Source organism: Rhinolophus ferrumequinum, chromosome 3, assembly GCF_004115265.2.
Source record: "Rhinolophus ferrumequinum isolate MPI-CBG mRhiFer1 chromosome 3, mRhiFer1_v1.p, whole genome shotgun sequence".
In the NCBI taxonomy this organism is placed as follows: Eukaryota; Metazoa; Chordata; class Mammalia; order Chiroptera; family Rhinolophidae; genus Rhinolophus; species Rhinolophus ferrumequinum.
The window spans coordinates 15,743,341-15,757,496 of record NC_046286.1 but is presented as its reverse complement, the minus strand read 5'-3'; the positions used below and the strand labels follow the sequence as shown (position 1 = coordinate 15,757,496).

Below are 14,156 nucleotides of genomic sequence, written 5' to 3'. Positions count from 1 at the left end.
AAGAAGGTTACATAGATTTCCTAGGGCTGCTATCACACATTGCCACAAACGGGGTGGCTGACAATGACAGAAACATATTGTCTCACAGTTCTCAAGGCTAGAAGTTCAAACTCAAGGTATCCGCAGGGCCATGTTCCCTCTGAAGTTTCCAGGGGAGAATCTTTCCTTGCCTCTTCCAGCTTCTACCGTGTTTCCCTGAAAATAAGACCTAACTGGAAAATAAGCGCTAGCATGATTTTTCAGGATGACATCTCCTGGACATAACCTCTAAGATGTCTTTTGGAGCAAAAAATTAATAGAAGGCCGGGTCTTATTTTCAGAGAAACACGGTAGTAGCTGCAGGCCTTCTTTGGCTTGTGACTGTCTCATTCCAACCTTTAACTTTGTCTTCACGTGGCCTTCTCCTCTGCTCCATTTATCTTCTCCTTTTCTTCCTCTTACAAAGATACTTGTCATTGGATTTAGAGCCTACGTAGGTTATCCAGGATGATTCCCTCTCAAGATCCTTAACTTAATTACATCTAATAAAATCTGCTCCCCGCCCCAAACCCAAGACCCTGTCTCCAAATAAGGTCACATTCACAGGGTCTGTGTATAGGACGTGCCATATTTGGGGCCACCCTTCAACTAACACAGGGCTTATCATTTCAGAGAACAGAACAAGGCAAAAAAAGGGTAGAGAAATTGTATTGAGAGAAGTCACAAATGGAAAATGACAAGCTCAAGTTTATGAGAGAGAGAATCAAAATGTTGAGCAAGCAAGAAAGATGCCTTTGACCCCAAAGGCATTGCTTATTTGATTCTCAGCAGCTGAGAGTATCTTTTGTGACTACCTTGCTAGTGAAATACCACCCACCAAAGAGTCTTTATAAGCTTCAGATTCAAAAGAAAATAAAACAATTAATGAACATCTCTGCCAGCCTGTTGAATTGGCCTTAACGAGTGGTGGGGGTGGTTCTCACTATCACTACTGTTAAATGTTTCATGAAATCTCTCGGTCTTAGGGACTGACATCCTCTGCTAACTAACTCCCTGTCATAAAACGGTGGGTCCAAGATCCCTGCAGCCCTTGATGCCTCATTTTTCTCTTCTCTTTTCCCCTTACCTGTACCCACTCAACTCAGTTTCCAGGGAGATGTTGCTGTTTTTTGTTTTTCTCTTTTATGATTGAAAGAATTTGGTTGATTTGATCCCATGTCATGTCAATTACAGCATGTTCTCTCCACGGTTAATGTCATCCTTGACAAGCCCATCTTGAGTACCTGGAAGCTGTTAAAACAGCAGCAAACCAATCACAGCTCACAGCTACTGGATTCAGTGGAAAGATTTTCCCGAGCATTATGGTCAGAAAACAGCACCGGTTTGTCCATCTCTCAAACTAATGTGCAGATGAAGAGCGTGGTAATAAAACGTGGCCCCCGTTCAGGCAAATCCTACAAACAGAACTTTCTTTTCCCACACTCGGACCTCTGGGGCAATGTGGCCATTGACAAGAGTCAGCTGGAAAGCTTGCAAGCACATTCATCTATTATTATTGTCACCGTGGCTTTCCCAACTCTCCAATCCATCCTTGCCCACGACGTTCAGGGAAATAATTTTGCCAACAACTTAGTGATGACAACCACCGTCAACCAAACAATCACCATGCCATTCAGGATTTCGATGACTTTTAAGAACAACAACTCCTTAGGTGGGAAACCACAATGTGTCTTCTGGAACTTCACCCTTGCCAACCACACAGGGGGGTGGGATAGTAGTGGGTGCCATGTTAAAGTCGAGGGGAACAGTGTCTTCTGTAGCTGTGACCACCTAACGTCATTCTCCATCCTCATGTCCCCTGACTCGCCAGACCCGGATTCTCTCCTGAAAATCCTATTGGATATCATTTCCTACATTGGGTTGTGCTTTTCCATCTTGAGCTTAGCGACCTGTCTAGTTGTGGAAGCTGTGGTGTGGAAGTCAGTGACCAAGAATCGGACTTCCTACATGCGTCACATCTGCATCGTGAACATTGCTGCCTCCCTGCTGGTTGCAGACATCTGGTTCATTGTGGCGTCCACCATCCGCGACAATTACTACCTACTCAACGAGACAGCCTGTGTGGCTGCCACCTTCTTCATCCACTTCTTCTACCTCAGTGTCTTTTTCTGGATGCTCACTCTTGGCCTCATGCTCTTCTATCGCCTGGTTTTTATCCTGCACGATGCAAGCAAGTCCACTCAGAAGGCCATTGCATTTTCTCTTGGCTATGGCTGTCCTCTTATCATCTCTGTCATCACGGTGGCGGCCACCCAGCCCCAGGAAGTCTACATAAGGAAGAATGCCTGTTGGCTCAACTGGGATGATACCAAAGCTCTGCTGGCCTTCGTCATCCCAGCACTGATGATCGTGGTGGTGAACGTGACCATCACGGTGGTGGTCATCACCAAGATCCTAAGACCTTCCGTTGGAGACAAACCCAACAAGCAGGAGAAGAGTAGCCTGTTTCAGATCACCAAGAGCATTGGGGTCCTCACACCACTCTTGGGGCTCACCTGGGGTTTTGGTCTTGCCACCGTGTTCCAGGGAAGCAATGCTGTGTTCCATATTGCATTTACTCTTCTCAATGCCTTCCAGGTAAGTTCTGCAGTGCCAGGCTCTCAGGAAGTGTCTGTGCTGGTGGGACAAATTAATGCTAGAAACACAAACAGAAGTGGGGGTGGGGAAGGATTTTAGTTCAGAGGAAGACCTAGCTCTAAAGAGCAGTAATCACAAGACCTCAATGAGATCAAAGAACACGTTCCTCTGCTCCCATGAAACCAGATACCTCTTATCACCTGCATTATCATTTAGTTGCATATGTGACTATCCTCTAAGTACCCTGATAACACAAGTTGGGAGGAAAGGCTCTTTCCTACACTGACTTTTGCTATTTACCTAACATTATCTTGATGCCATCTATTCTCTCCTAAATGAAAATACCGCTATGAAACCAAGTAATCTCTCCAGTTAATTTCCGTAAGCAATTCAATGAGCTCTGTCCCTGTGAGGTCAGGGAGAACATCTGTCTTATTTATCGCTGTATCCCTAGTGCCTGAAAAAGCCCTCGGCACAGAGTAGGTGCTGAATAACTATTGGGTAAATGAAATGAATGCGCTGCCCCCACACAGTATGTTCTCTGGAAACATTTGCTGAAGAATGAAAGAATGAATGTCCTGTGTAAGGTAGACATTCTGCTGTTCTACTAAAATGAAAAAGACATCCTCTTTGTTGTCCTATAGCACATAACTCAGTACAATACGAGCCAAATTGTTAGAAAAGCTTTAGCAGAGGTACAGACAACAAGCCTTTGGAGCACAAGGAAGGAAATGCTTAATTGTGATTTAACCAGTGGCTTGGATGGTAAGCATAGGCCCCATGAACTGGAGAGGAGGCAGGGGCTATGGACCCAACAGTGAGACACTGCCGCATGGATGCTCACGCCCAAACCTTATAAATCCTGACTTCGACTACTGGGCCCATGGCTCCAAAGCATAGGGTTCATGTCTAATAACATTTATAATACGCTTGACTAGAAGGGACTGGTTATTCCACCCCATGCCCCAGGTCCTCGTCACAGCTATGTAAGGAGGACCATAGACATAAGAGAGGTATTTATAGCACAACCAGCAGGACCTCTGGTTCACAACTGGGGGAAAATAGGAAATAGCCTTATAACATGTAAGGTCCCTTGGGTGGACCTACTGCCTCCCTTTTACCATCATCGTCTACTAGATTTAGTTAATAAATGCAGAGGTGGAAAGAAGTAGTACAAATTCAATTCCAAGTTCACAATACTTCCTGTTTTGCTGGGCAATGGAATATGATTAAAATGTACTTCTTTTCAATTCGTTTTTCAGGGATTGTTCATTTTACTCTTTGGATGCCTCTGGGACCAGAAGGTAAGAACATGACAGTTTCATGCTCCTAGAAAAGTCTGAAGTGCTCGTGGCATGTTGAATTTATGATGGCTGTTTTTTTTTTAAAACAATGCAGGTACAGGAGGCTTTGCTGAAAAAATTTTCACTGTCGAGATGGTCTTCACAGCACTCAAAGGTAACTTTTTCTTTTCTAACAACTTGAAAAATCCTCTCTCTCCACCATCAGGTTTAGCATGGATTATTCCCCTGTTTTTGCTTCTCCCCTGATTCTGCCTATTAAACACAGCCGTGGAACTATCATCAAGATGCTGTCCCCACACCTTTAAACAGGGGTCAACCAGCACAGATAATGTCAACTGGAGGTTAAAATCACATTCCAATGAGAAGCAACCAATGAGTTTCTGGGGACACGCAAGGCAATAGAGAACACAATCTGAGGAATAATGAGGACTAGAACTTTCTGTAGTTCAGTTTGGAAAATGACTATTGCACACCGAAATATTTTGGACTGTTTTCATATGTCAGAAGACACTAAACTCTATAAAAGAGTGCAGCATTTATTTGAAAGTTCTTTTCCTAATACTGATGATGAGATTCCAGTGTTTCAAGGTGCTTTCCCGCTTAAGTAGAAGTTCATGCTCATCCAAGCTCTCACCTTAAAGTGGGATGAGATACACACAGTGACCGCTGAAGGGCAGCAAATGAATCCTCCGCGCGCTAGAACAGGCCGTGGTCTAAAACATCTGCTTTGTAATTGTCTGTTTTTTTTCTCTTTTCCAGTCAACATCTCTAGGTTCATCTACACCTGTATTTTCTATGAGTTCTCCCATCTCAAGACGATTTAACAATTTGTTTGGTAAAACAGGTATGTAGTGAGCGCTACACAGTCCCTAGGCTGACACAAACAAAGTTGACCTGATGGGGTGTCTCATACCCCTACTTTCCCACTTGCCACTTCATGGCATTTCTTGCAATGGCCTCATTGGGGCAGAGGGTAAATACAGGAAAGGAACTTGCTTATATGTTCCCAAACCACCAGGAGGCTGGCACAGAGGGCAACTGCCTTCAGTGGGCAACTAATGATAACTTATAAACGATAAGATTTGGAGACTCTAGACAAGCCTATGGAGAGCTATCTGACAAAACAATGTAAACCATTAAAATGGGAACTGTAAACTGCTGGCCTTATCAAACACAGAGTTATTTTCTATTCATGTGAAAGAGAAATAGGTGGGTCATATTTCTTGGTTATGGTGCAGCAAAGAATATGGTTAGAAAATCCTACTATAGGAGCCCATGCTATGGGTTTCTTTCCCCCCTCTTTTTTCCCCCCATTTTTGGAGCGTGCTTGTTTTACACAGCAACATTATAAAACTGTGCATCCATATATGAGGGATCACCCATGCGCAGTTAAAATGTCTACCTTGGAGGTATAAAATAAATAATATGAATGGCTTTGGGCAATAAGTCTCAGCTATTCTGGCAAGATAAAACTCCTGTCCCATGTTACTATCCCTGCCAAGAAAATAAGCACCACAATTCCTTTCAGCTTCTTGACACCTAACAAATGCAGAATCTGGAAATGTATCAATATTCCTGACTGAGGCTTTTCATATAAAAGCAAAATCTGAGAAGGCTGATGTTAATTGTTAAAACTCTAGAGGACGTGGTGTTTTGGGCTTCCGTTTGAGGCATTATTCATGAAACTGGAGGACCTTCACTTTTGGTTTTGAACGTCAGTGATTGGACCTGTTGTGAAATGACGAGATCTTCAGGGTGTCTTAGACCTAATGCATTTGACCAGCACTGTCACTGGGACCTGTTTACCATTTTCATTAAAGTGAAACAGAGAAAACGCTACGAAATGATTCTAAGGAATCAGAATTCCGTAATACGTACGGCCAATAAAAGGTGTTCCCTGTGTTTGAATCAGTCAGATAAAAGTTGGAGTTGGGCTCTGTTCCTGAAGTCCCAGGGCCTGAGATTTCCCATCATCGCCACTTGACAGTCTCTTGGGGTCCCCATTCATACAGCTCCCCATTGTCTTATCTGAGGGTTCCATAATCACTGTAACTTTGGTTTATGTTGTCAGCAGCCCCAAAGGGCCCCCCAGGCAATGATGGAAACTTTGTTAGCAGTGGCAGTTCACCAATCTGATGGTAGGGTGGGCACCATGTCCCTTCCCCAGCCCGACACACACTCCCTACTCTCCCCGTGCTCAGTCCCCGTCTTCCTGCTGACACAAGCCTGCTGCACTAGCTCTCAGCACTTTTGTTGGCACCCCTGAATCTGCTTTTCTGGTCCTGCCTTTTCCTCTCTGTAAATTTCTCTTTCCTTTCCCCCTTCACCCCCCGACCCCATCACCTTCCAGCTCAGCCTCCAAGCCCCTCCTAAGAGCTTCCCCAAGTCAGCCCAACCCAAGGGGACCAGGGAGGGTTCCTCACACTGATGTCTGCAGGTCCATGCATGTGATGGCATGTGGAAGGCTGCCCATGTTGAGATCTCCCTGTCCTTTGTAGAAATCTGGCTGTGGGTATGATGGGAAGTAGTTAGTGCTTGTCTTGTTGGCTGCCATGCATGCTTGAGAACGACAGCTTTGTTTGTTCTCCGGCACTTTCCGGTCTCGGGAGGGAGGAGGGCAGGCATGGGTTTGTTCCCAGGCATGGCGAGCTTACCTGGCTCCCGGACTAGAGCTCCCCCTTACGCCTGTAGGAGAGGTTCATACCCTAGGGATCATGCAGGCTTATCTTTTAGGCTGAGCTGCTGTTCTGTTTTTCAGGAACGTACAATGTTTCCACCCCGGAAACAACCAGTTCATCCGTGGAAAACACATCCAGTGCTTATTCGTTGCTCAATTAAGAACAGGAAAATCCAACCCGCATGACCTCTTGGGGAACAGTGGATATACTCTGAAAAAGGGATCCTTTCAAAGCCCTGGGTAAAATGTTTTCTCCATAGGCTTCTGGGAACAGATGCTGAAGAGACTTTTTCATTAGGGAAGAGGCTTTCTTTTGTAAAGACAGGCTAAAAGCAATTGTTCCACTTATTTTGCTGCCCCACCCACACCTTTTGTGTGATACCAAATGTGTATAGTATTTAAGTGAAACGCAAGTCCCCCAAGGCCCAACTTCTCTGTCTATATTGTAAAATAGAATTTCAAAGAGACATTTTCACTTTTCACATGTTGGGCACAAAGATAAGCTTTGAAAATAAGTAAAAGGCTAGTATCTAGGAAATACTTTAGTGAATTTAAGGAAGGAAGAAAGGGAGGGAAGAAGGAAAGAAGAAAGGAAGGAAGGAAGGAAGGAAGGAAGGAAGGAAGGAAGGAAGGAAGGAAGGAAGGAAGGAAAGAAGGAAGGAAAGAAGGGGAAAAAGTGGAGAAAAACATTAAGGACTACATTTTAAGATTTCCATGTTAATAATCTAATACAATTACTCAAATACTGCAACACTGAGAATTGAAAAATGGCTCAAAAATGGAGACTGAAATCAAGCCATGGGGAAAGTTCAATCAAGATCTTCCTGGTATTTTCTTGGCGAAGAGAGGGAAAAAGAGGCAGTGGAAAAAAAGAGGAAGAAAATTACATCATCAGGATTCTTTCAAGTGGATAATAATACTTACAAGAAATACAATGTCAACTGTAATTGAAAAATAAAAAAATTATTAAAAAAAGAAATGCATGGAAGGAGACATGAGTCTACTGATGTTAAATACATACGTATATATTTTTACATTTAAGGTCTAAGCTAAGCGGAATGAATGTGCAAAGAAGGTGTGATAACCATCCTCTATCAGATCCAAGCAGATCCAACTGCTGATGACATTTTTATAGTTTATTAGAAAAGCCTTACATTTTGATATGTTCCAAGTTTTAAAAGCAAAAAAATACATATTTTATATCCATTAATTGCCAAATGTGATATATTGCACTGAAAACAGACTCCATCTGTCATATAGGTATTATATTTAATAGCTTTAACCAGGTACTTCTCTGTGCATTATAATCTTATGAATAATCTTATAGCACTGTATATTATTACTGTTGTCGTTACTGTGGATTTAGTGACCTTGGTGTGCTGTATAGCGCTCTATGTATTAGCTCTTTCAGTCTTTAAGTTCCCAGACCAATATACATTAAGAATCTTATACTGTCTAATTTGTGTTTATTCCAACCACTTGGAAATCTTCCGGAAGGAAGTCTTACAGCTGGCCCGTCTATGCTCTTAATGACACTTTACCTTGACGAACAGATGGTGAAGGTTTTCCCAAGAATTTGATTATTTGTGACGTGTGTGTCTGAGGGCCTTTCATATAAATATAAATATTTATTAAAATTGCACCCATATGAAAGTCAACCAGGTGCTGTAGCTACGGCAACCTTACATTCCAAATCAAAGTCTGATCCCTGGGAGACAATGAGGCAGAATAAAAATGTGGGGCAACTCGGGAAGTGTGGGTTGTATGGTCTTCATAAGCCTGGAACCTAACTAAATGGGCTCAACCTTTGGAAAGGTAGGACAAAGGAGGCTGAGATTCAACAATCATGTATCCCAGTTCGAAAGAGTTGTCTTTTAATATTTTAATTCTTTAAAATCTCTTCCTTTTATTTTTAATTTTAAGTTCTCCTCTGGTTTTCTTTTCTTCATGGGTAGGGGGAGGTGAAACAGATAGAAATACTAATAATATTTAAAGTAAATGAACTTTTTATTTTTACACATTCACACACGACTTATACATTGACTCCTACATTTGCCTGAAAATTATCACAGCACTCCTCCCACTAAATAGTTCATTATTTAAAGTCCTTAAAGGAAATCATTTTTAGGCTATAAAATTCTCCTGGGCACGATCAATTTGGGGCAGAGCTCAGTAGTGAGAAGACAGAGCCAGAAGTTAGGTTGGAGCATCCATGAAAGTAGAATTAGACATCAGAGAAAGATTGGCTGTGACTGCTCTGGTTCCTGGGGTGATATCAGGGAGAACTGAGGCAGGGTTGTAGCACAATTTAGTGTGACATCTTGACATGAGCAGCCAAGGAAAGCACAGCACTCAGAAGGAGGTTGTCATGTTCAAAAACACAATGGCACAAGAAACACTGAACTTCCACTCACTTCTGTAGGGGTCCTTTGGGAATCATTGTGTTTGACGTTATAAAGGGAACCTCTGTAATGGCAGGAACCTTCGGCAGAGTTCCATAGGATGTGGATCTGGCTCTCTGCCCATGTTCATTCACTGAGGCACGTCCTAACTCCCAATACACACACACACACACACACACACACACACACACACACAACACACACACACACACACACACTGCATGTGCCCCCCGCCTTTCCAGCTGCAGCACTGGATGCAAATTCCAGAGAAGCGATGAAAATAAAAAACTGGAGAACTATTTGCAGGTTTATTGCCCACCTGCAAGATACATAGCCCAATCCCTGCTCTTTGCCTAAAACAAGCAGTAGAATTCAAAATCGTAACAGACAGTATCCATGAATCTGTAAATTTTGTGAAAGCAGAAGCCCCTGTTGGCCGTGAGATCACCAGTTCTCAATCAGCAATGGGTACAAGGCTTTAACAGCAGATTTCTGAGGAAGGGGTTCGGAACGTTGGCCCTGATGTTGGTATAAAGTGAGATGTGTGGTCTTCTTTACTTGGAAAGTGCCCCCTGCTTCCCCATGTTCCTGACATCTCAGTGCATAAAGACAGTTCCATTGGCCAAAATTTTCTTGCGTGAAGGGACCATCTATTCAGTTTCTTGCAAAGAGATCTGTGCCGATGCTTCTGAGGTTGTGAGGTCGGACATTCACAAATGAGCAATTAATATAAACTACAGAAATCTTCTCTGCAAAGACTGTAAGTCCAGTGGAACACATCATCTCTTGAATGAGTCATGGGTCTGCCATTCTTTTCCCTATTTCTTATTGTTTAGATGGAGAAAGAGCTCAATAAAGACTCATGAATTTTTTTTTAGGGTGTAGGTTGCAAAGGCCAGAAATTAAGAAACACTGTGGGAAGTCATAGTCTTTTGTGGTTGGTGTAGAGAATTTCAGAGGGGTCCAAGTTGGAAGGTTCAAAAAACAAGTTACACGGAGACGAGAAAAAAAGATTATAGTAACCAAGTAAGTCAGAAGTGGGGGAGGAGTTTTTCTGAAGTGAGTGGAACAGAAAGTCACAACCATTTGAGAAGAGGAAATGAGTGTCTCGGCTGTTGTGAATAGTGCTGCAATAAACATAGGGGTGCATACATTGTTTTGAATTAGAGTTTTGGATTTCTCCAGATAGATACCTAGGAGTGGAATTGCTGGATCATAAGGTAGTTCCATTTTCAGATTTTTGAGATCCCTCCATACTGTTTTCCATAGTGGCTGCACCAATCTGCAATCCCACCAGCAGTGCACAAGGGTTCCCTTTTCTCCACATCCGCGCCAGCACTTGTTGTTTGTTGATTTACTGATGGTAGTCATTTTGAATGTGATCACTGCACTGTACACCTGAAGCTGAAGCTGAACAATAATGAATGTCAACTACAATTATATATATATATATATATATATATATATATATATATATATATATTTACAAGAAGCGGAGTACAGCATTAGGAATAGAGACAGTGGAAATGTAATGGCTGTGTGCGATGTCAGAGGGGTAGTGGATGGGGGAGTGAGGTTGTCACTGTGTGAGGGATATAAATGATAAATGTCTAAGTATTACATTGTTTTATGCACCTGAAACTAATAAAAAGAATGTTAAAAAAAAAAAAGAGGACATGAGTGTGGTCGTAGAAATGCCCTGAAGGTGGAATGCATTTTATTTGTGGCACGTGATATTGACGTTACACGGGGCTTCTGCATCCCAAAGAGAAGGTCAGTCACCCAGGCCAACAGAAGCCAGATTCCTTGAGTGTCCAAATTAAAGGAGGGGCTTATGGTGGATATATCTTTGTTATGTATTCTTTAAGAGTCAATGAAAACAGTGTCTCATCATTTCAAAGATGTTAGCTTTGAAGTGAAAATGCTATATGTTTTTTAAATTATGACTTGGGATGTAAAATCATGTCTTAGTATGCCAGCATACAGCTATGTTTCCTTTCCATGCTTATAACAATAAAATATCTTACAAGATCTGGTAACCCTTTCTTTAAATTGCCTGATCTTTTGCAATGGGCTACTACTGTTGCTGTTTCAGCCTTCCCCACGTCAATCACAATTTAATTTGATTCTCCAGTGAATGATCCCTTGCATTTTCCAGGCATGGAGTGGAGGGCGGACTGGTGCCAGAAGCTTACACCTGAGCTCAGCTGGTTGCCAGGGCTGATGTCTTTCCTCATAGTCTCCATACTCAGCATGTGGAGCCCAGAAGCTTATAGAGGGTTTAAACAGGGTTCCTGAAGTGAAGGATTTTAGGATCAAATTATCTGGGAAAACAAAAAAACAAATGTGTGTGCTAACATTTGTGTGTGGCTTGGTTGGAATTTTCATGGACAGCTGAAGTCCATGGAGTTCCGGTAGCCATAGATAGTTGTGCAATACTGCCCCCTATCTACTGAGAGAGTTTTCTGTTGCTGTGTAGCATAGTACCACAAATTTACAGGTTTAAAACAAACATATGTTATCACACAGTTTTTGTAGGTCAGAATCAACGGGGTTCTCTGCTCAGGGTCTCACCGGGGGTTCTCCTCCAAGCTCATTGCTTTATGGCAGAAGTCCATTCTTTAGGGTTAGAGGACTGAGGCCCTCACCTCCTAGAGGTGTCCTGCTATCTCTTGCCATGTGTTCCTCTCCACCACATGACTGTTTGCTTCTTTGAAGTCAGTAGGAGAGCTTCTGCACTGATTTGAATAATCTCTGACTTCTAGACTCTGTTTTAAAGACTTACCTGATTAGGTCAGGCCCATCCAGGGTAACCTACCTTGTGATTAACTCAAAGTCCGGTGATTAGGGACCTTAATTACATCTGCAAAATCCCTTCACCTTGCCATTTAATGTAATCTACTCATGGGAGTGATATCTCATCATGTTCACAGGTCCTTTCCACAGTCAAGGGAAGAGGATTATACAGGATGTCTCATCAGATTTTTTAACAAACAAACCAATAAAGTAAAGGAGCCAACACTTGCTGCAGAATCTGCAGCAACACTGCAGCAACACTGCAGAATCTGTGTGAGGCATTAGCTGTGAATATGTGACCTGTAAACATTTCTTTATCCATAATGGTAATCACACTTAGAAGGGTCTCTCTGGCACTATCTGTAATAAATCTCTCATGCTACAAATATTTTCTCAGCTGAATATGAACATGTGAGAGAAGTCACCTTTCCCAAAACAATGGCGTCCAGCTGTGTGGAAATTGAGGAAAGAGACCTAAGCACAGAGGTGCCTGCCTGGCCTCTGAGTTTTCGTACATCTGAACTCCCACTCCTTAAACACAAGTCAAAATGCTCTTCTCATGCTGGCCACTTCTCATCCTTCAGACATGAAATGCTGCCACCTGCAGTCTGCATTTCTCTGGGACTGGAGAAGTTTTCATACCTCAATAGACCATGGATCGATCTCTCGTGGGGCTAAACCTCTGCCATCATATGTTTGCATGGGTCACAGCAACTTGCCTGGAGTTTTCTGCTCATTCAGGCTGATGGTTTTTCTTTGTAAGATAACATATACATCATTTAGGAGGAAAATGTTAGTTTCGTATTTTGAAGAATTTTTTTCTCTCAGGCTGTATGAAATTTGTACTTATTCATATAAACAGGGAGAAAAGTATGCCTCCTATGAATGCTTTACGTGAAAGTGAATGCAGCTTTCTGCGAAATGTTTGGTAAGGACTTGAAAGCTACATTGCATAGTAGAACTGTAATGTGAGTCACGTGTATTTTAAACTTTTCAGTGGCCACATTTAACAGAGGCATAGGTAAAATTAATTACAGTGACACGTTTTATTTAACCCAATATATCCAAAAATTATCAGTTCAAGATGTAATTCATGTACACTTATTAATGAAATATTATACTGTTTTTCTTTTTGTACTAAGTGTGCAAAATCCAGTGTGCACATCACACCTACAGCACACCACAGCTGCAACAGCCTCATTTCTATTGCTTAATAGCCACACGCTACCTTCCGTGTTTCCTCGAAAGTAAGACCTAGCCAGATAATCAGCTCTAATGTGTCTTTTGGAGCAAAAATTAATATAAGACCCGGTATTATATTATATTATATTATATTATATTATATTATATTATATTATATTATATTATATTATTGTATTGTATTATACCAGGTCTTATTTTACTATTATTTACTTATAGTAAAATAAGACCGGGTCTTATATTAATTTTTGCTCCAAAAGACGCATTAGAGTGGCTAGGTCTTATTTTCGGGGAAACACGGTAGACGCTACTACAGCTTTAGAGTATAATTCAGGGACAAATACTTTCTGCTACTTGCTCCTGCTGCCTTTTGTACACTGGCAGCAGGGTAGGAAAATAATATTAAATCAAGCCCTGTACACCATGATCCCATCTGGGCTGGTATTATATGCAAAGTCTCTGCACGTGGCGGGGGTGGGGAGAGATCCATACGGCCCCAAATACTTCTCTTCCGTGGAACTCCTGCCCCTCCAAGCTGATCTGAAAGTCACACTGTTAGAAACGCTCCTCAGCGATTGCTGGCAAGTACAGGGCATTGGCCCAGGAAATCACACTTTCACGTCTTTCCCGGGAAGGAGGAAAAGTCCCACCAGCCTTCTTTCTTGGAGGATGAGCAGGCCGTGTCATTAGCATGGTGTAACAAAAAGAACATGGCTCCTGGAACAAAAGGATGCCTGTCCCCCTTCCCGGGGCCCTTCTCTAAACCTCTCTGATCCTTGGTTTGCTCATCAGAAAAATGGAGATCATTCTGACAAGGCTGTTGTCAGTCTCAAAAAGAATAGTTTACGTAAACATGTTTTGTAAACTGACAAGTATTATGGACATAAAAGATTATTTCCAACATCTCTGTGAAAGGCAGAGAGAAGCTGACCACAGGGGAGCTATGGGGAAGGGGCATTAAGTTTCCACGATCCTAATGAGATTCCAGGGGCATTCTGAGCTCTGGGCATCTTGGGATCATCAGGAGGGCAGAGGATCAGGAAGTGTAGGACACAGTTCCTCAGGGACCCATGCAGGAATGAGGTAGTGCTAAAAAAATTATTGACTTTGAAGATGTCCTTCTAGCTAATCCTATATCTGACAAGATGATTTTTCTTATAA

At 42.3% G+C, this 14,156-nt stretch overlaps 1 protein-coding gene across 1 annotated transcript in view; it reads left to right on the top strand.

Moving 5' to 3' along the window:
* The window catches only part of ADGRF5 (adhesion G protein-coupled receptor F5), a 72,316-nt gene extending 62,419 nt beyond the window's left edge, over positions 1 to 9,897 (top strand). Inside the window, exons 17-21 of the mRNA XM_033100540.1 lie at positions 1,213 to 2,616; positions 3,879 to 3,920; positions 4,015 to 4,074; positions 4,680 to 4,764; positions 6,679 to 9,897. Of these exons, the coding sequence (XP_032956431.1) occupies positions 1,213 to 2,616; positions 3,879 to 3,920; positions 4,015 to 4,074; positions 4,680 to 4,764; positions 6,679 to 6,758 (1,671 nt within the window). The 3' untranslated portion in view covers positions 6,759 to 9,897. The remainder of the gene's footprint in view (positions 1 to 1,212; positions 2,617 to 3,878; positions 3,921 to 4,014; positions 4,075 to 4,679; positions 4,765 to 6,678) is intronic.
* Positions 9,898 to 14,156: the final 4,259 nt, after the last annotated feature.